This window comes from Protopterus annectens, chromosome 7.part1 (genome assembly GCF_019279795.1).
Source record: "Protopterus annectens isolate FY-2018-M chromosome 7.part1, PAN1.0, whole genome shotgun sequence".
Lineage (NCBI taxonomy): Eukaryota > Metazoa > Chordata > Ceratodontiformes > Protopteridae > Protopterus > Protopterus annectens.
The window spans coordinates 185,069,570-185,095,824 of record NC_056740.1 but is presented as its reverse complement, the minus strand read 5'-3'; the positions used below and the strand labels follow the sequence as shown (position 1 = coordinate 185,095,824).

At 38.8% G+C, this 26,255-nt stretch overlaps 1 protein-coding gene across 1 annotated transcript in view; it reads left to right on the top strand.

Moving 5' to 3' along the window:
• Positions 1-26,255, top strand: part of IFT122 (intraflagellar transport 122) — a 2,412,356-nt gene that overhangs the window by 830,336 nt on the left and 1,555,765 nt on the right. The window contains exon 12 of the mRNA XM_044078630.1: positions 22,322-22,459. Coding sequence (XP_043934565.1) covers positions 22,322-22,459 — 138 coding nt within the window. The remainder of the gene's footprint in view (positions 1-22,321; positions 22,460-26,255) is intronic.

The window sequence follows — 26,255 nt, the reverse complement described above, 5'->3', positions numbered from 1 at the left end:
TGACGGTATTAATGAAGTGGGAGTCGAATTGTGCTGAAATAGGGTCTGATTTGTTTGAGGTGGTTGAGGGAGGGTTTGGGGTATGACCGGTGTTGAGGAGGTGGTTGATGGATTGCCAGAATTTTTGAGGGATATTTTGGTGTTTCTGTTGACAGGATAGGAAGCAAGTTTTTTTTGTTTGGTTTTTTAGCTGTCGATAAGTTGAGTTCAGTTTTTTCATTGGATGTATGGTAATTAACCAGGCTTTATCCCTGTGCTTCATTAGTAATTTGGTTTCTTTGGTTAGCCATGGAAGGGTCTTAGCTTTGTTTATTTGTTTATGTTATTTTACATTTGTTGACCGGGATAGTCTGACCGGATTCATGTCCATTTTCAGCGGAGGCCCAGGGAGAAAAGCTCCAAGGTAGACAGAGTCAAAAATATAACAATGAAGACGTAATTACAGGTAAGCTATTTACAGCGGATTATATGTGACGCCCGTGCCCTGGCCCAGCAATCAAGGAGCCTCAATCCTCACCACTACACCAGTGAGGGGCATCTCATATAGAAGGAAAGGATAACAAATACACACAGTAAAGTGCAATTTCCCTTAAGAGCACACAGAGATCACAGTCAGTCCAGGGATGGTCACTCCCTTGCTCTTCAGGTCCCCAATAAGACTCCTCAATGGCACAGCTACACAGTCCAGATCTCAGCCAGCTGGGCAAGCTAAAATCTCCAGCACCCTCTGTACAACCAGTGCTTCGTGTCCCTGCCCAAGTAGCTGACACACACACACTTTGAGATAAGACTTTATATAACCACACAGACACTTCTGGGGAAGGCTAGCACTGGTTCTCCAGCTGTGCCCCTTTTACCCAGACTATACAGTAGAAATTACTGCCACCACCCAGCTAATATTTATCAGCTACTCAAAGGCCCTTAAAAGGGTGCCAATTATTACTGTGCAATTTTATCCAATTGGTAGTATAACTAAACAGTCAAGGCTTATTAGAGTCACTTGGTACAGTAATCACTATAAGTATGCAATGTACTCTAGATCTTAAATTATCTCTACACCAAACAGCCACAGTTGAAAGGTTTAAAAATATTTAATAATAAATGCCAAAAACACAAGACAATACTTCTTACTACACAGTGCTAGTCAAGAGTGCAGAGATCACAGAGAAATACTTAAAATAATTCAGTAGTACAGTTCTGACATCACAGAAAAACACCTAGTCTAATCTTTCTAGTTTCTAGCTATGACTAAGAGAAAACACACTTCTAAAATAACTTACATAAAGAGCAAGACTGTGCTGATGAGTTTGGATAGTCAAGGCAAAAATGCTTTAGTGCACACTTTCCTTGTGGGGGCAAGGTTGTTGAGAATAGTAAGGAAAGTTTGGTTGAAATACTGCAGAGCTGAGTCTAACTGTAGGTGTTTTAAAGGAGACCAATCACATTCATAGGTTGGTACTAGGCTATTGGCCCTAGGGCCTATACAAGCCTAGCCAAACTATTCCGCGGATATTTCTTCCCACAATATTTACTTCCCTGTACCCCTGTCTAGCAGGGTGACTGACATGATCCCGGGGGTGAATTTCCGGTCTCCCCTCCAATCGTCATGGTTCGTTTTGAAGAGGTCTAAGGATTCGCTCTGCTTGAGATGTATGGACAGTCTATGCCAGAGTCTGGGGAGTTTCTGGATCAGGAACCTATCCCTCCAGCATGTTTTGTTCATTGTGATGACAGGATTTAGATCCCTGGAGCATGTGGCACTGAGGGATTGGGATTTCTTTAAGTGGAGCATGTCCAACCGCTCAGGGTTTGACATGGCCTTGTATGTTAAGCAGAGATCACCTCTGAGTAGACGATATGCCACAGAGTATAGCTGGAGTATTTTTAGACGGTCAGCATAGGGCATCTGCTTTAGGCCTGTGATTCTTTTAGTGAGGTTTTTTTTGCGGCCTTTCCAGATGTTGCAGATCTCTTGTGAGGTACATACTAAATGTACTCTATAATGGGTCTAATGAGGGATGAGTACAGTTGGACAATAACCTTGTTTTTTCTGGATGAAAAGCCCTTAGTGGTGAGGTGTGCCACATAGAAGGATTTCCTGACTGTTGTGGCAATGTGGTTATCGAAGGTGAGACCACTGTCCACCTGTGTCCCTAAGTCTCTCATCACACTTTCGGTGTTTAGTGTACTGCCACCCATGTGGTAATTCATGGGTACATGTTTTTTTTCCAAAGGGGATAACTATACATTTTTTGGCATTAAGCTTGAGCCCATGGCTCTGGTACCAAGCGTCTGTTTCTGTAAGGCCCTTTTATAGAATATCCACATCATTTGGGGATTCAGTAATGGCTCCCACTTTGCAGTCATCTGGGAACTTTGTTAGCCAGATTCACTTAGTGTTGGCATGTACTAGATGCCAAACACGAGCGGTCCCATGACTGAACCCTGAGGTACTCCACTTGTCTGGAGCTGGATTTGGAGTCAGCTACTTTTACAGTCTGGGTTCTTTCGTTAAGCCAGATGGCAACCCATCGAGTGACGTAGGGATTTATGCCCAGCTTATTAAGTTTGTCTATGATTCCAGAGTGGGGGATGATGTTGAAGGCTTTGACGAGGTCCAGATAGGCTGTGTGGATGGTCTTACCCTTGTCCACAGCTCTTGAGACTGATTTGAAGAAGTCAGTCAGGTTCAGGAGACAAGATCGGGCCTTCACAAACCCAAACGAGGTGGGGTCCAGTGTATGAAAGTTGCCAATGTCTTTGTTTATAAGTTCCATGATAATGTGTTCCATGCCCTTGCAGATCAGGCTCGTCAGACTGATGGGATGGTAGTTCCCGGGATCCAAGGTGGATCCCCTATTGTGGAGTGGGATAACTGTAGCTGTGCGCCACTCAGTGGGCATGAAGCCTGAGGTGAGAGTATGATTAAACATGACACTTAGGTGAGGTGCCAGTTCATTTTGTAGTTCATGTAGTACACAGCCCGGGATGTCATCTGGTCCCATGGATGCTGTATTCATAGCTTTAGAGAGCAGTTTCTACTTGTATGGCTGTGATTACCGGAATTTGGCAATCTTTTGGTATTGAGATGGGCCCTTTAGGGGGTGAGAGGGAGGTGAAGTTGGCACTAAATCGATCTGCCAGGATATTGGCAATATTCCTGGTATCAGTATATTTAATGCCATTCTGTTGTAGCTCAGAGCAGATCTGAGCAATGCCATTTAGATTCTTGACATAACTATAGAATTCCTTGTGGTTGTCTTTGGAATCTTTGGGGCAATTTTATTTTCGTAACTAGCTTTGGAGGATTTTTTGAGGGATCTCAGCTTCTTACTGAGGCTGGTAAGGGAGTTTTTTGCATCCTGGGATTTTCATCTTTTTTGCAACAGTTTCTTCCTTCTGTTGTATAGTTTGTTTATGGCAGGGGACCACCAGATTGGCTTCCTTTTTTTGGAGAAGAGCGTTTGATTCTATTTGGGATGGCACGATTCATGCACGACTGGATGTGCTCGTACAGTGCCTTAGTGTAAGATTCAGCAGTCAAACTTTCAGCTCCTGTCTGCATGGGTGCCATGAAGTTTATCTCTTCTGACTTAAGTAGCATGAAGTTGGCTTTGGAGAAGTTTTTTACGGAGGTTTCCTTACTGGGGGTGGGGTGGGGGAGGGATGTGGATGTCAAGGGTGATTTGCTTATGGTCAGACCTGACCAATAAGGGGGTGACCACTGGTGTGGAGCATCTATCTCCCATGTTGGTAATGACCAGGTCTAGGTTATTGGAGCCCCTGGTGGGACAATGGATTAGTTGATCCAGGGCGCTGGAATTTATGAATTCCAAGAACTGTTGGGAAAAGGTGTTGGTACCCGAGTAGTTTTTCCAGTTAATGGCAGGGTAGTTGAAATCACCCAGTATCAGGGTGTTTGGTTGTATCTTAATATTTTCCAGTATGTTTAGAAAGGTGTAGTGAGAATCTTGGGGCATGGTGGGGGATGTGTAGCAAGCTACAATTTGGATTGCAGTCTTACCTAGTGTTAGTTGCACTTGGAGAATTTCAGATGCATTGTATTGGGCAACTAGCATGGAGGTGTGAATATCCTTGGTGAATATGGACACTCCTCCACCTTTAGTGTTTTGGTCTTGGTTTGGTGGCTGAAAAGTGTGGTAAGAGTTGTAGCCTGGTATTGCAGGGTTGCTCTCTGAAGTGTTGAACCAGGTCTCAATTACTGCACAGATATCAATGTTCTCCATTTTTAGGAGTGCCTTGAGAGAGTGCATTTTTGAGGTTTATACTTCTAGCATTGAGTAGCATTTCCTTCAGATATTGCATGCTTGTATCTGTTATGGTGGTGGTTTTGTCCTTTGAACCTTGCCTAAAAAAGGCACTATAGGGATGGTTTAGTAGGAGGTTAAAAGTGGTGGAAGAGAAGTTTTTCTTATTAGTGATATATCTCTAAGTGACATTGCTTTGGGTGTGTACGTGCTTCCTACATAGAAAGGCTGGAGAGTGATCACTGAGGGAGTCAGGTAGGCCCAGCTAGGTAATTTAGGTTAGGTTTGTTAGTTAAGATCCAGTCTAATGTTTACTGTTTGTTGGAGCGTCTATTGGTACGAGTTGGACAGGTTATTGTTTGGATAAAGTTGAAGAAATTTTGGAAGTGGGAGGGGTCGTTGTATGAGCAGGTGTGCCAATCCAGGTTAAAGTCATCATGAATAATAGTTTCTTGATTGAATTTGGTGGATGCCCAGTAGAGTAGATTTTCAATGATGGGAAGGTTAATGCCTGGGGAAGATATGTGGCTATGATGATTATTGCTTTGTTAGGGTTCATTTCTATGCGAGTGATCAGTATTTCAGTGTCAAGTAGGTCAGGAGGAGAGCAGTTTAGTTGTATGACTTTGAGAGTGTCTTTGAACATAACAGCGACACCCCTGCCTCTTTTAATTGGTCTGTCATGTTTTATGATGTTATAGCCAGCTGTGACAATTTTGCTGTCCTTAGTATGGGGTTTTAACCAGGTTTTTGTTATTACAGCTATGTCTGGTGAGTAGTTGACTAGGGTTGCATGGAATTCAGAGGTTTTATTTAGGATGCTACAGAGATTGAAATTTGTCAGGAGGAGGTCGGAGTTGGAGGTTTTGGGAAGGGGTGGGTAAGGATGTGAATGTATAATGGTATAATTAGTGGTAGTTGGGGTGGGACCAGGTGAAGATTGTTGGTGGTGAGAGACTATTAGTGAGATCTGGGTTGAGATGGATGTCAGCTTGGAGTCTGATGTATGTAATAAATGAAATTTAAGCTTGTTTAATGAGGTATGGTATTTGGGGGCTGTGGAGATAGGTTGGTGTGTTTGCAAGTATTTGAGAGGTGAAAGGAGAGAGGTAGAGTGATTGTAATAACATTTTCAATACAAAATTGCTTTTATGTCTGGCTGACATACAGATATTACCATTGTGAAGAGGAGTGTGTGCTAAAGAACTTTGATATCATAACTTTCTTTTTATCTTTTACACTTTTTACAGTTGATATATGTATATATACATATATATTTATGTGTATATATATATATATATATATATATATATATATGTATGTATATATATATATATATATGTATATGTATATATATATATATATATATATATATATATATATATATATGTATATATATATATATATATATATATATATATATATATCATATGTATGTGTGTGTATATTTATATATATATAATATATATATCTTTAAAATCCAAGAATACACTTCCTGAGGAAAGAGCCAGAGGAGTAAAAATCAAAACCTCAAGATCGTAACTACTCTAAGTACAGTAACCCTGTACTCTTCACTTATCAGACCAATGATTGAGTACAACGCCCCATTCGGAATGTACCTTACCCGACACCTGCAGCAGTTGGAAAGACCCCAAAAGTTCCTCACCAAAAGGATAAAGGGGCTCAAACATATGTCATACGATGCCCGACTGAAGAAACTCCAGCTCTATTCAGTCGCATACCGTCTGCTCAGAGGTGATCTGTGCCTGACATACAAGGCCATGTCCAACCCGGAATTAATGGACATGCTCCACCTCAAAAAATCCAAATCCACCAGAGCCACGAGAGCAAGAGACTTAAACCTCAACACGGATATAAATAGGACGTGCTGGAGGGACAGATTCATCACCCAGAGACTCCCTACACTATGGAACAGAATCCCAGTCCATGTGAGGCAGAGCCCCTCACTGACTCTGTTCAAGAGAAATCTTGACGAGTGGATGGGAGATCGTAGGTTTACCCCGGGAATCATCTCTGTGTCACTGCTGGACAGAGGCACAGCAAACTAATGGGTATAGTATTCTCATCCTAAGGGGTGGTGAAAGCCACACAGACTCTGGCTAGGCTTATAAATGCCCTAGGGCAGATAGCCTAGTATGAACCTATGAACAACACCTCTAAGAAGACCCAAATGGCTGGTATATGTAAAAAACAAAATTTTATTAAAACAGAGTAAGCGCTTTCGTGTTCACTCGGAACGCTTCATCAGACTTCAAGCCATCTGTAATACACACTTCAGAAATACAAATAATGAACCCGTCAAAAAACACCATTATTGATTATTTAATCAGGCATAGTTGTTTTAATTAAGCCTTCTCCGTTCAAACCTAAAATAAAAACTGCAACCCACTTCGTGTCTTTCAACTTAATCAAAAAATAACTCCAGAAATACACCACTGAAATTGGGTTAGTAAACAATTATATTAACATGGTTTATAAAAAAAATTCACACAGTAAAAACTTTATGTATGTGTGTGTGTATATATATATATATATATATATATATATATATATATATATATATATATATTCATTCATGTTAAAAAGCAATATATAAACAAACAGAGCCCATTTCCCCATGATCACATGACCATGCTATTGTGTCCGGGAGAGGTTGGTTAACAAAACCCATTTCCATATATGTTGAGAAGATGCTAAGTCCCATTGTTGTGAAGAGTTCTACTGTTACAAGGGACACACAGACATTTTTAAGACTTTTATATTTATATCATGATGAGCATTCTATATCTACAGAGGATGTGTTGATGTTTGCTCCCTTTTTACCTCTATTCCCAACCAGATTGGCATCAGCTTTGTTAAGGATTATTTTTACAACTTCAGTTTGAATATTCTGTTAGTCAGATTAATCTTATATGTATGTTCATTGAGATGATTCTTGATAATAATGTCTTTGTTTATGAAAGAACATACTATAATCAAAAAACAAGAGTTGCCATGGGCACGTCGTGCCAGTTCATATGCCAACTTGATGGCACATTGGGAGAGCAAATTTGTGCTTAATAATGGAATGTTCAGCAGTAAGATATGTTTTTATAAGCATTTCGTTGATGTTTTTATTGTGTGGAAGGGGGATGTTGAGACGTTACATCAGTTTTTGGATTATATTAGTTTGACTACCAGTTTTTTGAAATTTACAATGACAGCTTCAGTGGATAAGGTTGAATTCTTAGATATATGACCATATTTAGAAAAGAAGGGCATATTATTACTGAAGTTTGCAGAAAACCCTGTTGGAAGAATAATTTGCTTCACAGGGCTAGTATGCATCCTCCCCATATTTTTGGCAATGTCATGAGAGGGCAGGTTTTACGTGTATCCCGGCTCACTAATGATGAGGAAGTTTTTCAATCCTGTACTAAATCTATACTGAACAACTTTGTGAGTAGAGGCTATAAAAGAACAGACTATTTAGCTAGACTTGCAGCAGTTGTCAGTGAGAGGAGTGGTAGAGCTAAACCATACTTCTCGAGTTGAGTAAGCCCCACTAATGGGAGGCACTAGTCTGATCACAATGGTGGTTGTAGATTATTCTTGTCTTACACAGCAGATTATAAGGATATAAGAGAAATCATTTATAAAAATTGGCATGTGTTATTGGCAGATGAAGGCATCCATAGGGTAGCAGGGAAGCATCCCAATATTACATATAAGAATAGTAAGTCCATCAGGAGGATGGTTTGTCAGAAAAATACCCCATTTAGATCTGTGATCATTGTATCTAAAAAGGGTACTTATGGTTGTGGTGGATGCAGGTTTTGTAACTACATGGCCAAGAAGAATACGTTTACACATCCCTCTACTGGCAGGCTCTACACTTTTGATTTGTTTACTAATTGTGCCTTCTGTAATTTAGAATATCTAGCGTATTGTCAGTTGTCCTAGATTTTACGTTGGTAAAGCTAACAGAATTTTGAGGGAAAAAAGAGTAAGAGAACATTTTATAAAATAGCCAAGAGAGATACCTCTATAGCTACAGCGAAACATGTAGTACAAGAAGAGTCAGCACATATGTTTAAGTTTTTAGTATTGAGTGTAGTACCTAGTGACATCAGGGAAACTGACATGAAGAATCGGACTGAGGCTTTAGAGGTGGATTATTAATTTACAAACTGTCAGGAGCTTTGGGTTAAATGATGCTGTCACCTTAATAACATTTTTAAAATGTAAGCCGATCTTGCATTAGAGTTTATTTATATGTCTTTCATGCATGATAGTTGAGTGATGTTAGTTGTTCGTGTCTCTTAATAGCTAGAGTGACTTAATATTGTGTTGCAGTGTTATATCTTCGTTTTTGGGAGTTTTTGATTTAAATTTATTTTGGAATAGATTTTTATATTATCTTTTTTAATAGGACACTGCTTTTTACATATGTTTTTATGTAACTGGGGTAGTGTTTTAGTTGTCTACACCTTACAGGTAGTTTATTGGGACTGGAATATATGATCTTTTTGAGACAGCATCATAGGAGGTATTGCCTGTGTAGCGCTAACCACCCCATCAGTGATGGACTTTAGTCTACTGTTATGGTGGATACACATTTATTTTTCTGTAAGTATATTTTTGTACCCAGTTCGAAGTTGGTAAAACACAATTGAGATCTTGTGTCTTGTTTATTGAATGAGCTTATTGATGTGTCAGAATTTTATCGACAGCTGTAGAGTGCGTTCAGTAGATTGAGTGGGTTTCCCTACAGTAGAGATATTTGATAATGTATTTCGCTGTGACGTTTTTGCTTCTGGGAGTTCTTGATTTATGTTTTGCTTGGGATGTGATTATTTACATTGGTTTTCTTGATAAGGAGATGTTTTTATTTTTTATATTTGTAAGTAGTCGCCGTAGTGTTTCGGTTTATTCGCACTATAGAGGTTGTCAAACTGGAGTTGGTTCATGTGATCGCTTTGTGATAGTGTCGTAGGATGGAGTATCAGGGATATTTTCACTAGTACAATAGTGACATATTTTAATCCATATGCTATGGAAAACGCATATTGATGTAGTTGTGAGTACTTTAATGCATTTAGATTTGGACTACTTAAAACGTAATGATAATTGACATTTTTGTGACTGACTGAGATAATATGTATGCATTATATATTTATTCATCTACCCGAAAGCATTCAGTTAGTAATATCTATTGTGTTTACCTAGCAGATAGTTCTGTAACCTCCAATCTATGTTCTGTTAAACCATTTTTACATATATTTCTGTTAAAAGCATAGAAAGATAGTTTTGCATTGCTGACAATATGAAGCTTCACCTATAGTATGGTCATATTATTTTGGGGAAATGGACTCTGTTTATATATTGCCTTTTAACATGAATATATATGTATGTTTAGTCACAATGCACTTCTGATAAGTTTTTACTGCGTGAATTTTTTATAAACCATGTTAATATAATTGTTTACTAACACGATTTCAATGGTGCATTACTGGAGTTGTTTTTTTAATTACGTTGAAGGACAGGAAGTGGGCTGCAGTTTTTATTTTAGGTTTGAACAGAGAAGGCTTAATTAAAACTATTGCAGCCCTGATTAATCAATGATGGTGTTTTTTGTTTGGTTCATTATGTGTATTTATGAAGTTTGTATTAGAGATGGTTTGAAGTCTGATGAAGCGTTCTGAGTGAGTGAACTTCTTACTCTTTTTTAATAAAATTTTGTTTTTTATATATACCAGCCATTTGGGTCTTCTTAGAGGAGTTGTTACGATTTTGATATATTTGTTTTCAATTTGGTTGCAAAACTCCCTCTTTAGAAAATTTTCCCAGGTTAAAGCAGTTGAGTTATGAAAATCTGCATATATTAGGAGTTGTGAAATTCCACTTAGGCTTAGCATTGATAGTTAAATTTCTGATTATTTTTTTTTACTTTTTTCTTTTTTTGCAAATGCTTTTCTACAGACTGTTGTACTGTATCCTTCATCTTGTCTAGTTTTGGCTGTTCTGTCATTTTTTGGGATGCTTGCAGGTTGTAAATTACATGTTTTAGCTGTCTTTGGGGGGGGGATGTTGAAAGATGCTTAAAAAGAAGGCTTGAACTCTTTGCATTTTTCATTTTGGAATCATTATTTTAATACTGAAGTTCAGTATTAGTCCTTGCACGGGACTTCCAAGATGGCCACACACTGATCAACAGCTTAACTTCAGCTCTCCCTTTGTGAAGACAGAAACTGAGAAACGACAGTGGTATTGCCAGTTTGAGTAAAATTCAGTTACTGACTAGTAAGTACACTGCCTGGATGCCAGAAAAGAAGAAACTAACAGAGCCTGAAAGAAAATCACCTAGAAAAGGTGAAGAGAAAGCACTGATTTTGAAGAATCCTGCAGCTGTTCAGCAAAAAACAGTTCAAGCTCCAGCTTTGGTGCAAGATATAACTTCTAGTAATCCAGAGGAAAAAAAATAAGCTAAATATACTCAAAACTGATGAAAATAATGAAACACTGAAGGAATATATAAACTGAAATTAAAAAAATGCTAGAAAAAAAATGCAAGAAACTATTCAGATGACCTGATAAAACTGCAAAAATCAGAGGTCAAAATCAGGAAATACTGGCTGGGTATGAGTCTGCTCAAGAAGAGATATTTCAAAAAATGGTAAAATTAGAAGGCAGAGCACATATGGAAAATCTGAGATTTTCTGCTACAGAAAAAAAAAGCAAAAAAAAACGGGAAGGGTTCCTCTCTGATAAGTTGTGTCTGAACAAAGGAACCAGGTAGGTGTCCTCTTTCCCCTTTTTTATTTGTGTTATATTTAGGACCAATGGCAAAGAGTACAAAAGGCTCAGAAATTCAAGGATATAACTGGTATGGTGTTAAAGAAAAAAATGGATTTATTTGCAGATGATATTATTTTGTACCTGATGAAACATTCCGAGACAGTTCTGTTTTTTTTCTTTTGATATAAAATTAGTGAAGATAAAACAAAGGCTATAGCTATAAACTATGTACCCACCCAGATGGTTAACTATACCCATATTTATGGGGACAAGATAAAATGAAGTACTTAGAAGTATGAATTAAAAAGGATCTATGGGGACATGATAAAATGAAGTATGTAGAAGTATGGATTAAAAAGGATTCTGTTACACAGCTAAGGATATGTGGAGAGAAAACTAAACCAAAGCTAATAAAAAAATGAGAAACTTAAAGCTGTTGCCTGTGGATGTAGTAGCAAAAAACAAGCAGTCCCTTTAATCTTATATACCGATTAGCCATATTTTTATCAACCAGAAGAGGTGTTGGGTATAGTAACTAATAAGTAGTTGAAGGATTTTATTTCGGAAGGGAAGAGGGCAAGTCAAGTGGGATAAGTTAATCCTCCCATTAGAACAATGAGGTTATGAATTACCTAATTTGAAAGGATATTTTAGAGCTATACTGTTAAGCCTGTTGTACATAATGCAAGCAGAAAGCTACAATTCAAAGTGGAAGGAGATAATGATGAAGCTGGGAGTAATTCCAGAAATAAGGAAATGGTATTTTGGACACAGATCCTTAAGGAAAAGAAAAGTAGTCCTACAGAATATTATATTCATGAAATAGCACAAAGTGTGCTGAGAACTAAGCCGACATGGGAATGGAAAAATGAGATTCTGCTGATAGGAATGACTATAATTAGGAGTAGGCAAGAGAGGGCTGGAATTTAGTGAATGAAGCTGGCAAAAGAGCCAAGGTATTGGGCACAAATAATTAGAGAGGGAAAGGTTATAGAATGGTAAGGAGACAAGAGGACATTTCAATTGCAGGCTAATGATGGTCTTCCCTATCAGGGGATTGATATCAGAGTATAGACAAAGAGAAAGGGATGGGGGAATCTTAATGAAAGACCTGCACTGGTGGAATTTTTAATTGAATCCAGAACAGAATCTTTTAAAAGGGATAGCTAGTAGGGCATATCAAATATTACACAACTGTAAGAATAAATCAGAAGAGGTCAGAAAAAGATTGGGAAGAGATATTAGCTATACAATTCGCAATCAATGGGAAGACATGTATGGCTGCGAAATATGCAACAAAATCTAAAAGATTTAGGATTTTTGCCAGGAAGTGTTTGCTTAGATACTTTTATACCCCAAGCAGACTCCAAAGAAGTTTTCCTCGGGTAGATGGCAAATGTTGGAGGTGTAATAGGATAGAAAGAGGTACCTGGCGGCATGTGTTCTCAGAGGGTAATATAAGGCCTTGTTAAGTTTAGTTCTGGTGGCTGCCAAAAAGACGTTAATAGAAAATGGAAATCAAAATCTAAACCAACTACACTTAAAGTACTGAATGCTGTAACAGAAGTAAAAGAACAGGAAGCGGGATCTTTAGAAAAGGTTAGGAGTAAATTGCATAGAAAAAAATGGAAGTTGTGGGAACAGTACATGCAGAAAAGTGTTTTGGAGGAGGAATGAGGTTTAAGAGAAGACAGGAACTGATAATTTATGTAATGTTGCTTTTTTATATGATATATAACAGTATATGTGATATAACGTTTATAAATGTGAACTTGTTAGTATGGTTTGATTACTTTTATATAAATGTAATTTGCCTATGTCATAAGAGATAACTCAATAAAGGTGTTTAAAAAGTGCAAGTCCTTGCACAAAATTACTTTGAAGTATTGTTTTAAATTTTCATCTTAGGGTATAGTACTACAGTGTATCCATATTGTATGGTACTTTGCCTCAGGTAAGCATCAGTCGTCCTGCTAGACTTCAAGAGCAGTCCATGTCCAAGCATAAAATAACATAGAAGCTACCCACATTCTCACCTGTAAGTAGACATCTGTAGACATTCTTGCATGTGTACATTAGTCTTAATGAAAGAAGGAATTACTTGTGGGAGAGGATATGATTGTAGAAAACCCTTGTAGTCCTTATGGTTCTATCCCATAGAAGCTAAGGTGTATCTTCTCCAGCCTAGGTGTGCACCGAGATTGTTGCCTTATCTGAGCTGACCCTTTAGGAGGAAGAGAGTAAGCTAGTTCTTTCATTTGATAGTCAGTCCTTGGAGAGTTTAGTATATGTGCCATAATCAGACTTTGGCACCCAAGCAAACAACCCTACCTTGCATGTGTACATTAGTCTTAATGAAAGAAGGAATTACTTGTGGGAGAGGATATGATTGTAGAAAACCCTTGTAGTCCTTATGGTTCTATCCCATAGAAGCTAAGGTGTATCTTCTCCAGCCTAGGTGTGCACAGAGATTGTTGCCTTATCTGAGCTGACCCTTTAGGAGGAAGAGAGTAAGCTAGTTCTTTCATTTGATAGTCAGTCCTTGGAGAGTTTAGTATATGTGCCATAATCAGACTTTGGCACCCAAGCAAACAATGGAGGTACCAGGTTTCCTCAGTAGGATCCTTGGAACTTTTCCTCTACCTGTGTTACAGCTGCTCCAGTAATTTTTTCCTGGCATTTTAGTAGATGTCTCTTCAAATTCAACATCCACTTCCAGTTCTAGACCTGTTACTGTGACATCAGAGCCTTCAGCCCTGCTAACGCCTAAGGCCTGGGTGCCCACGTCTGTGACATCAACCATACTGACATTTGTTTGTGCGCACTCTGATTATAGTAGGCATGTGGGTAAGTAAGTAGTGTCTTAGCAGTGAGCCACACCATCATTTCTGCAGTCTTTGTTACCCTGTACTATGTTGAAAACTGCAGAATAGAAAATACAGCGGGCTTTCCTCCACAGAAGGAATCTTATTCTGACCTGGGATAGAAGAATTTGGATTACATAGACCAGATCCAATATCCTGTGAGTTATGGCTTTGATGACAATTATTGTTTCTTTGGGTTTCCCTTAAGAAGATGCCTTCTTTGGGGAGATGATGAACTGGATGATGGAACATTTAAAATAGGCAGTAAATAACTCATTGCAACTCATAAAACTCCTAGGAATTAAAAGGTCTATTAGGGACAGTGATGGCCCTTGTGTGGGAATATTTTAAATATGGTTTAAAGAAATTTACTGTCATTCATGAGATTTTTTTATACCTTCTTTATTTATAGTGAAATCACAATAAACAAACTGAACATATCTCATAAAAATCCTCACCTTTTTATCTTGATACTACAGTGTTGTTACAATTAACAGTATTATGTGCAGTTAGCTTAGCTCCATAAGCTCATGTGCTCATTTTGTTTATACTAGTTATTTCTCTTCCCCATATTTGCAGGAAACTTATGGATGTGGCTCATCAAAGATACCAAATTTGAAGCATCGTCTTCTAGTCCACGACATCATTTTTGTCCATATTTCTTATAAATATTGTTTTTTGTATTCTGTAGCATGTTTTCATTGTACTCTTCTCCTTCAAGCACAATACACATGTTGTAATGCGTAATTTTAACAGGTATTTCCATCTAGCATTATCCAAACACTCCAGCTATCATACCTAACATATTGCCCATAGACATTATAATTCTGCAAATCCTTACTTATCTTTCCCCTTATCTCTCTTCTTTTAATTAATGTTTAAGTCTTCCTCTTCCCAAATCATGGGGAGTCTATACAGTCTGTTTATGCCCTTCATAATCACTACATGTTATTTTGAGCAAATGAACACATTGAGTGCACATCTTATCATTTATACACAATCAATATATATCTTATTCTCACATTAACATCACCTGTTTTGTTTTCCTGTTCCGTTTCCTGCCAGTTCCAAATAAGAAACCGTCCTTGCAGACTGAGAAAAGCATGAAAGCATCATACAGTCTAGATTCCCTTGGTGTTGGTCAGTGCACCCAAGAAGATGATTCTGCCAAACCAACTGCAACATCCCTGACTCTGGTTTATGGATGGTTCACCACCAGTGACCAGAGATGTAGACATGGTTATGATCAGCCACATGGTAAAGCTGTTTAGGTTTTCAGTCTGAAAGATGTCTGCTGAGAGACTAAGTCATCTCAGAAGGGCTCTTGAAACACTATGATACATTTCTGTTAAAAGGCATCATAGAAGCTGTCCCATATTCTAAAGAATCTTTATCCAGAGGGGGCAGTCATTTTCTGTCCAGTCCTGGACCTCAGCCACTTAACCAGCATATTTGGTATAGCCTGTGCCATGTGGTGACTGCAAGAAGGGCATAATTCTGAACATGTTGGACACCTTGTTGCCTATCACTGCCTGGTGCCTATTCAGGAATGTCCTGCATTTTGTTCTGACTAGGCACTGCTTTAAATATAAAGCAGTCACATCTGCAGTATTGCAAAAAGTTTTAACTGTGTTATTGACCAGAGTGGCTGGCACTTTTCAAAAGGACTTCCATGTATTACCCTACCTGGATAATTGGCTTCCAGATGGCATCCTCGGATTGGACCCTACCACATTTGCTGTCCTTGGGATAACAATAAATTGGAAGACATCCTGTCTGGTTCCTTTAGGCCCTAAACTGTGTACTCTCCAGTGTCAATCAGTACTGCCTAGAAGTAGTGCCCAGGATGTCATGGATTTAATGTCACCTTGCATGAGGATGCAGAGCACTGTCCAAGTTGAGGCCGTTCTTGTTCTGTGACTTTGATCGTGACAGTCACCATGGTCTTCATGGTGGGATATGCTTGCCAGGATGCAAGTGTTGAAGTGGACATTGAAGATTCAGTGGCTGAAGAGCCAGTATGCAGTCACAGATCTTCTATTGTCAGACCTCCTTCTTCCAAGTGCATAAGTAGTAGACAGCCCCCACTAACTTAATGGTGCGTCTTCTATGGCACTTGAACCTGTTGTATGTCATCACAACAGATCCTTTGTTTGCTAGACTGAGGAGCTCACCCATTCCTTGCCATGGTTCAAAAGATGTGTTTCCCCAAGAAAAGTGGGCTACATGTCAACTGTTTGGAGCAATGCTTTGTCCTCTTGGCCCTCAGAGCTTTAGAAGAGTGGCTGTATCTGGATAATCTTATAATTCCACCTGAAAATAGTCTACTGTGTGTTATCTGAAGAAATAAAGGGATATGTGGTCATACACTGAGCAGGTGGCAGTGGCAATAAAAGGATTGGTCATAACCTTGTACAGAGAGTGACTGGCAATAGAGCACACAGAGGCTTCACTTCCTCATCAGCTGACATCCTGGGGAAGTGGGTATACTGCTGGAATCTCTGGCTTACTTCTGTAACTCTGTTCTGAAACTACAGATTTACGAGCTGTTTACAGATTGGATTTTCTAAAATGTAAGTACAAAGAAGATGAATTTTTTACAGTTTGGGGGAATGCAGTTCTTACTGTCTTCTGCTTGGTGCAGCAGCACAATGGAAATTGTTGGTGGCAGTGGTCTCTGTCCCACGGCAAGGCTGATTCTTCTACTTCTTTCTTCCATTGTTATTATTTTTGCTGTTCGTCTCAGACTACAGAGAAGATTAAATGTACTTTTTTGTCACCTTACTATAGTCAAGAGGACTGGAGATTCATGTTTTCAAGTCCCTAGCAGTTCAGGAAAGTCTTCCAGTCATAGGTAGGGAGATGCCCCCCCCCCCCCAAATGGTGATAGCCCATTCCACCTCAGTGTCTAGTGACTTATGTAGAGCTTTTGGTTTTAGACATGATTTAGACTACCAAATCTGCCTCATGGTAGAATTGTGCCTTCAAGTGAAAATATTTCTTCATGTTCATTTAGTCTGTCCTGACCTACCCCAAGCACTTGTACAGTTTGGGGCTTTGACATTGTCTCAGTCATTTGAACAATTTGAACCCCAGTTTTGCCATGGTTATTGCCCATGTGTTGCATATTTTAGACCATCAAGAGTGGATTGTATGTGGGCAGCTCAGTGGCACAGCAGATAGTGTTTTTGCCTCACAAAGAGAAGTTCACTATTTCGATTCTGTGCTGGGGTTTCTTCTGTGCAGAATCTGCATGTCCTTCTCATGTTCACATGGGTTTCCTTTGAGTGCTCTGAACACATTCCAAAGACATACAGTAGATGGACTGGGCACTCAAAATTGACCAAAGGTGTGAGTGTGTTCTGTGGAAGAACTACTGGGGTAGGGCTATCCACCCAGTGTTGTAAACCTTGGCGGCTCTAGATGATTGTCACTGTTGAAGTGACACCCTGACCCCATGTGAAAAAATGGGGGAAAAGGGGTTGAGGATGGATTGTGGTTCAGAACTGGATGATCATCGGTTAATAAAATAGTGCTTCATTTCCATTCTTAAAGAATGCCCTCCCCCTGTAGGATTCCAACTTCATGATTGGTAGGCTAATCCACCTTCATTTGGCTGCACTGAAGTAAATTAGAAAATGCTTTTTTCTGATGGCCATCACCACTGCTGACAGGATGCCAAACTGCAGGTAAACTTGTACTGAGATCCATATTTTTTCCTTTGTCAAGGATTGGGTATCCCCTTAGAAATGGGATGCACTTCCTCCTGAATTTTATTTTTTGTTATTGTTTAAGCTTTTGTTGAATTTTTGTAAATTTTGGTATATGTATTTAAGATTTTTGTGTATGGGTTAAGCTTTTGTAAGTTTTTGGAACTAGAGCTTTTCTCCCCGGGCCTCAGGTTGGGGCTTTGACATTGTCTCAGTCATTTGAACAATTTGAACCCAAGTTTTGCCATTGTTATTGCCCATGTGTTGCATATTTTAGACCATCAAGAGTGGTCTGACTTTCCCAGTGAGCAAATCTAAAATAAAATACACTTCAACCAGAAGGTGAATCCAGACTTTGAGTTAAGTCAAAGATTGGAGTCTACTTCTGCCCCAAATAGACAAGATGATAACTCTGGAAGGCCACCAGTGAGTGTTTATCCCATTTTTAATGCTGCTGCAACTAGGGACATGCCTTGTAGGTAGTGGAGCAAACAGTTGGAACATAATGCAGTACCAAATATTAAAGACTGGCTGAATAAGAAGCTTGGCTTCAGACAGTCTTTCCGAGGAATAATGACAATATTGGTGAATGACCCAATGAATTTGAGTATAAACGTCTGAAGATTCGAAAGTTACAACTAAAGAATGGGTACCTATTAGAGTCCTTTAGAGCTAGTAGAGTACCCAAAGGACTCAGGGTTTGGAAATACCCCACAGGGCTCATACCAAACTCAGCTCTGCACAGGGACTTGCTCCAACTATTTGACTGGCACACATGTGAACTAATGGAGCTTCTGGTAAAGCATAATAGCAGGCAAATAGAAGAACTGAGCAATGAAATAAGCTTACTTGATAAATCTATCACAGAAGACTTGCTTATATGATCAATATAAAAGCCAGCATTCCTGCATACTCCACAATATTGATACCCAAATTCACAAAATGAAGGAAAGGAATCAGAAAAAGTTGGAAAGAGACAGAGTGGAATACGGCAACAATAAAGCATATCCACCACCAACAGCCTCCCAAGTGTGGGGGAGAAATATGGCTCAAGACAATTCCAAGAAACTGAGGGACAGACGCAACATGGGAAATGGCCCGCAGCACAAGCACGTCATCCCTGAGCTACTCCCTTTGACATATCATCCACTTTGGCAGTCTGGAAGACTGACGCCAAACGACAACCAGGAAGGAAACCATGGCCAAGAAGACAGTATCAGCAGTGGCAGTCCATGGGGGGGGGGGGGGGTAAAGTATTTAACTTCAGTTCTGTGGATATTGATCAGTCTCAAGCTGAGCTTTTTTCTAAGGGCTTTTCTTTTGTTATGAGTCAGGGGACTAGTATTGTAAATGTATTCATTGATTTAAAACTAGTCACTTGAAAACTTGATTTTAAATTAAAGTTTGAACAAACTAACCCTATTGTTAATGACATAAGACTATCTAGGACATGTAACCCACCCCTCCACCACATACTGCAAGCCTTTGAAAGTATTTGTGAATCAGATCTAAGATCCACAATAAGCCCGCAGGTGAATAGGGGTAAGTTAGACCCTAACTTGCATAAGCAGGAATTTGAAACATTAAAAAAATTAAGTGCTTTGGAAATAAGAATAATGAAGCTAGGTAAAGGGAGAGGAGTTGTGATGGTGAATAAGAAGGACTACACAGATTTTATGTATAACATCCTATTTGATAAGACCTATAGGCAGGTCTCAAAAAATGAGATGCATATGGCATATTAGAAGATCGCACTAGTACTTTGATATGGTCACAGAGGAGCAGATTAGCCAGTATGAATATAATTATATGAACTTCTATGGTACTCACCATTTTTGGTGTGCCAAAGATTCACAAAAAAAGTAACAATCCACCATTGTACCCTATGGTGGACGTAAGGAATTCTTCTACTTCTCCACTAGCAAATTCTTAGACCACCACCTAAAAGGACTGGTACAATAGGTCCTACATGTATGCAATGACTCCTGGGACTTCTTAAAGAAATGCAGTGAGTTGGTCTTTGGCGAACGATATACTTTTATAACCATAGATTTCAAGGACTTGTACACTACAGTCCCACATGATATAGGTGTGCAGTGGTTTACTGAATTCCTAAACCCATACAGTGACTTCCTCCAGGAAAGTATTGAAATATTTACTGACTTATTAATGTTAGTCCTGTACAATAACTATATATTTTTTGAAAATCAGTACTTTTTTGCAAAAAAAAAAAAAAAAAAGGAGGGGGTAGCCATGGGTTCAGCCTGTGGGAACCTTTATGCTAATATAGTCATGAGTGAATGGGAAGATAAATTTATTTTTAATAGTGAACTTCCCCAATCCTGGTACTGCTGTAAGAGGTACCTGGATGATATATTTGCTGTAGGAATGCATTAATGATGCAACAACATTTTTAAAATTTATACACAAAGTAGGTCATGACAGTATTTCTTATTTGGATGTCTTGCTTATGAAAGACTATAATAATCATAGACTGATTTCTAGAATCCACAGGAAGCCAGCTTACTCCACCTCTTTTTTACATTATAAAAGTTCTCACCCTGCTGCCCAGAAGGAAGCTGTGGTTATAGGGCAACTAGTAAGAGCAGCAAGGATGGTCACCGATTATGATGACTTCCTAGACAAATGTGAAAGCATAAAGAAAATGTTTCTAAGAATCCTATTTTGGTGGAGGTGGTTCAAAAGAGGGCAGATAACTATTTTGTTCCCCTACTGTCTGAATAAAAAGCTACCTCGGATTTTTCACCTCTCAATGACCTTAGGAAAAATCAGATAGATAATTTCAAGTGTAGTTTCTTTACCACTTAATCACTTGATTGGGCAAATGTTAAAAGTATTCTAAGAATTGGACCATTGTAAATGATAACCCGCAATGGAGGGGAAAAGCTGGGAGAGAGACCTACTGTACTCTATAGAAGAGTAGTCACATTTAAAAAGTACTTTGAAACTACGAAACATGATATAGGGCAGAAAAAACACCTGGTATGCATACATGTGCGGCATGTAATTTTTGCGATCACATACTCATAAGTGACAATTTTCACGTGATAAAGATTTGTTGTAAAAGTGAGATACAATTTTAGGAGGGATGTGTTATATGTACTTAGCTCTTTGCTAAGAAACACCTAGTTTCTATGTGGGCAAAATGGAGCAGATGCCCAGGGAATGAATGCGGGAACATTTATATGACATTCATAGAAAAAAATAATTCTAATGCACTAGTGAAACACATCACTAATTTCCTGGGATATGTATTTAAATTTGAAGTGCTTGAACAACTACCGATAAATCCTAGGGGAACCCATGCTGGAACCTAGGTTTAAGAAGAAAAATAACTTCACTGGCAGCTGCGACTTAATGCAGCTCATACACCAGGACTTAATGAGGTTTCCTATATTAGTTGTTTACTTAACCTTAAAGTTTTTAGAAGGTAAAATAGACTCAGATTTTAGCACTTTTAACATCTATTATTGTATGAGGTTTGTCCTTTATATTATGGTTTGTTACAGCTTAGTACTATATGTGTTTTATTTAATGGGCAGTTTGTCCTTTTTAGGTATTTTAATTTATGATGCAGCTAAAGACTACTTCTCCTTTAAGGAGTAGAGGCAAAGGTGAATGTGACTTGTTCATTCACTTTTTAAACTGGCTCATAAGTTACAATGTTGCATTTGATAAAGTCTTTGTATCTTGTGGAAAACGAAAGTGCTTGTGCAACTTTTAAGTGGATTTTGTACTACTTTTAAAGTGGATTTTAACAAGTTATATTAAAATAACCTGTGGTTTGTTTTTGGATGTTCTTGTAGCCTTCTGAGTTTCTTTGATGCTTGTGATCGTACCTACCACCACGTTGCTTAGTTTATATATGGTCTCCTCCTTGCCATACATTGTCTTAATGCGCTATCTGTCTTGATGTTAGATGCTCCTTCATCTAGATTAGACTGCATGCAACTATGCACTGGACATAGGTGGCTGCATTTTCTTTGCCACAGAGTAATCTAAGTGATATCATATCCCTGTATTCTCTGCATCACATTTCCTCATCTTCAGGTGGTCCTTTTTTGGAATTTCGTTCAGCCAGTTGGAGATATAGCCCTTAACATAGCTCTATCCAGCTTGTGAAACAAACTACCCCTCATGATTAGGCAGTTAAAGTCTAATAGCCTGTGTTCATGAACTAAAAGTCCATTTGTCACCTAGCAGCAGATAGTAATATTTTTGTACTTGTGTACTGTAGTCTGGCACAAATATAGTCCGTTGAACTCATGCACTGCCATTTATGTGTCTGTATACTTAAGCTGCAAGCTCCTTAGATCTGTTTTGAAAAAAAAAAAGGTACACACTGTGCAGGATTTGCTTGGTCAAGAACATAAAAGAAAATATTAAAGAACAGGTTAGTTCTGAGGGATCATACCAGTCTGTGTGCTGACATTATTCTGATGAACTCACTTTTTTCGCCAGCTAGTAAGTGTTGTCCTACTCAGTGGAAGTAAAAATGGTACTATAGACATTAAATTATTTAATGTGATAGGTGAGTATGATTGCTATAAATGAAAACAGAGGAAGAGTTGCTGATGATAAATCTATCAAATCTGTTGGCTTATATTGCAAACCTGGAGTTACTTACTATTGATTGTTTAATGTTGTATTCTCTTCTTAGGAGAAAAGACTGCAGTGCTTTTCATTCAGTTGTGTTAAAGAGAAGGAGTGGCTAATGGAGTCTTTCATTCGTTATATTAAGGTCATTGGAGGCCCACCAGGACAAGAAGGTCTTTTGGTGGGTCTAAAGAATGGACAGGTATGCCAACGTACACATGATTTTTAAATGCTATAGCAAACAAGTTTTTAATGCCCCATCTCCTTTAAATATTCATCTGTACTAATCCCTCTTTCTTCAGTACCTCAAGGATGGTGCTTCAGATATGTTTGTTAGTTTGTGTCTCTGTGTCTGTATGTCTGTCTGTGTGATGTGTAGAGGATCTGGCATCTCCACGACACCTTTGCTTAACTACATAAAGAGTAGAAAACAGAATTTATTGTACTTAGGTGTAGATGCCAGGGTGACGATGTGGAATGTTACCTAATTGCTGTGGCTTTCCTTTTGTTTCCTTAAATTCTTGAAGGTACACATTTATGCATGGGTTGAGTTTTATGTGATCTTGCCTTTTCTAGTAAAAAAAAAAAAAACAGTACAGAACACTTTCAGATGCATTTTGCCACTGTATGCCAGATCCAGTCCCTACCCATTATTTATTTTTATTTAATTTATTTTACATTTGTTGACCGGGATAGTCCGATTGGATATATGTCCATTTTCAGCGGAGGGCCGGGAGAAACTCGCCAGTTACACAGTTAGAACATCACAGATAAGAGACAAGCATAATTATCAACGTAGTTACAATGTAGCCATCTAGTAGGGTCTTACAGTAGACACTGGGTCATGTTATACAAAACCAGCAGGATTGCAACAAACTGTTTTGAGCAGGAAATGCTTACAATACTATAGGTACTAAACAGTAACCTAAGATACACTATGTGCTATCATATACAAAAAAAACATCAGGATGCAGCAAACTATTTGAGCAAGATGTGCATACAATACTATATAAGTAAGATAGTTTATTTGGAAATTAATCTGGGCTGGTACAGGGGCAAAGCCAATGTATATTAAGATACTGTTTGAGACCTTTTTTGAAGAGACTTAGAGAGGGTTCAAGGGTAAGTGTGGAAGGAAGTGATTTCCAGGTTTTGCCAATGAAGTTGGTAACAGTCACCAGCTGAGTTAGTAACTTTATAGGTTTGGACTAACAGTTTATTGGATGAGCATAGTAGCCTTGAGTTACTGTATGGTTTTATAATATTTTTAAGTGTGGGAGTGTTTTCAGGTCGGTTGAGAATTTTGTGAGCTACTATGAGTTGATTTTAAAGGCTGTAGTAAGCTGGGTAGTTCTAGCCACCCAAAAAGATTGAGGTTTTGACAGTGATGCATCCTATATGTTGAGCCAGTGGTGAATCTGGCAGTACTGTTGTAGTAGTGAGAGAGCTTGTTGAGTTGAGTTTTGTTCAGATTGGAGAGTACAGAGGAAATATATAGAAGGGTAGAGAGTAGGTGAGAGCAGGCGATTGTGGTCCTAGCTATTTGGGTAAGAAAAGGTTTGGTTCTATATAATGAGCCAAGCTTCTTATTAATGTTTTTTATGGTTTTGTTGACATGCAGATCAAATTTGAGATTATTATCCACTATTACCCCTTAAAGCTTTGTATAGTCATCGGGAGAGATAGAGGTACCGTTGTTGGATGTTATAGAGAAGGAAAAAGGTGTGGATCTATGAGTGGGGGTAAAGAGGAGTAGTTTAGTTTTGTTGGGATTTAGCAGCAGAAGGTGGCTAGAGAGCCAATTTTCAACTGTATTAAAAAAGTGTTCTGGGTTAAGGTATGCAGCTCTGAAGGGGAAGAGGCTGATCAGATCAGGGTGGAATCATCTGCATATTGGATGCGGGTTACTTCAGGGATGGCAGAGTGTAAAGGCTGTTGATGAAGATAGAAAAGAGCAAAGGACCTAAAATTGAGCCCTGAGGGACACCAAGGGTGAGATGTAGCCAGGTGGACTGTTTGCCCTGCCTGTTGTCTGCCACTCAGATAGGATTGGAACCACTGAATGGCATGGTTTTCCAAGGAAATTAATTTTAGGGAGTGGATGAGTAATTTGTGGTTGAACATGTCAAAGGCCTTTGACAGGTCTAAAAAGAGGGCTGAGGATAAATTGTTGTTCCTGTTTTGGTTTATGGCATTGGTAAAGGAAGGGAGGGTGGAGGTGGTGCTGTGATGTGGCCTAAAGCCATGCTGAGAGTTGGCCAGGAGACCATTCTGAATGAGACAGTCTATAAGTTGCATATGGACACACATTCCCTGAAGGTGAAAGAACCAATCATGGGGTGGTCATCATTTGAGAAAATAAAAGGATATAGCAAACACGTTTTTAATGCCCCCATCTACATGCTTAACATTTGATCTTGGTGTGCATATGCTCCAAGTAAATCAGTCTGTTTGACGAGCAAGTAGATTGAAGCTGACCATTTAATATTTAAGTGACTATTCTGCTTAATAAAATATGAAAAATGTATACCAGACTGGCAGGCATTTTTTTATTTTACTGAAAGATCTGACTTTAAATAAGAACGTCTGAAGTAGGCCCGGTTAGTAAGTTTGTATGCTTTGTTTCCTTCTGTTTCACATAAGTGAATTAAAAATTTATCAGTACCTCTGCTAGCTTCTGTAAAGGTCTGACTGTGACCCACATGTCCCAGAATTAGTCAGTGACCCATATGGCTTGATGTGCTGGCAGCAGAGGATGGGAGTGACTGGCTGACATCTACTTGCCCATCCCAGAGGGAAGAAGTATTCTGGTCAATTGCAGTGCTGACATTAATTGGCGGACAGTATGCAAAACACAGAGTGTGGGCTGGAGATGTGTGCTTGATTCTGCAAAGCTGTGTTCTTGCAATAGGTAGTGAACTCAGGAGAAGGTGTTACAAGTCCTTGCTGTGGCAGGCATACACATTAGTCCATCAAGAGTTGGATTAGGTCAGAAATGAAAAAAAAAATCCTTATATTTTCTCAAATGATGACCACACCATGATTGGTTCTTTCACCTTCAGGGACTGTATTGTCATGATCATCGAAGTGGGCCGGATAGTTGTTAGGTGTTAGGGGAGGGGGGGAACAGAAAAAGCATATTAAAGAAAACAGTCACCACACTTACATTCGAGCCATGCCACAAGTGTCTCTCGCCATCACTCACCTGTGAGAAATGGTACTCTTATCCTCAGATTTACCAGTTTTATTATACTACTTGCAGTTCCAAAGCTCTTCTTAAATGTTATTGCTGAAAATTGTCTGTATTTGATGACAGAAGAAAAATTTAGGCTATTGTGGCTCAAGCATTTGAAGTTCAGTGTGGTTCATTCCAAAGCATAAATATTACTGACTTTTCTTTTTCCTTGGCTATTTATAACGTTCTCAGCTGTTGCAGGTACCAACTTTTTCAAGAAAACTACTCCTTGCCAAAGCCAGCTGAAGTTTGAAGCCTTTTTTTATCATCCTCTTTCCCAGGAGAGGGTGAAATGAAAGAATTTCAGTCAAAAGACACCTGGCAGAAAGCAAATGATTGTAAAATAAAAAATACAAAATACAAGCCTAAGATCCCTAAATCCAGTTCTTCTTCAGAGTACACTACTTTGGAAGTAGTGCTGGCCTTCATAATGACCACTACCTTTTCTTTTTTTACCCACTGATTGGTTGACTACTGCAGGGTGCATATTCTTAGGACTGTGAGCCTTGTATTTCATCTCAAATAAAATGCTTATAGACCTACATCATGATGTTCTTCCTAAGGATCACGATTGCAGTAAGCCTAAGTTATATGGGTTGTATGCTATACAGGATACAACAGCTGGCCAGCTCCAAAGGTGTCAGGGCACCTTCCACTTGCCCAAAGCATTAGTCAGGTTTGGGCAACAAGCCCTTCAGAGCTTTCCTGCCACCGAAGAGGGTGCACCTTTGAGGATTAATGATGCTATTTCATTACTGAGTAG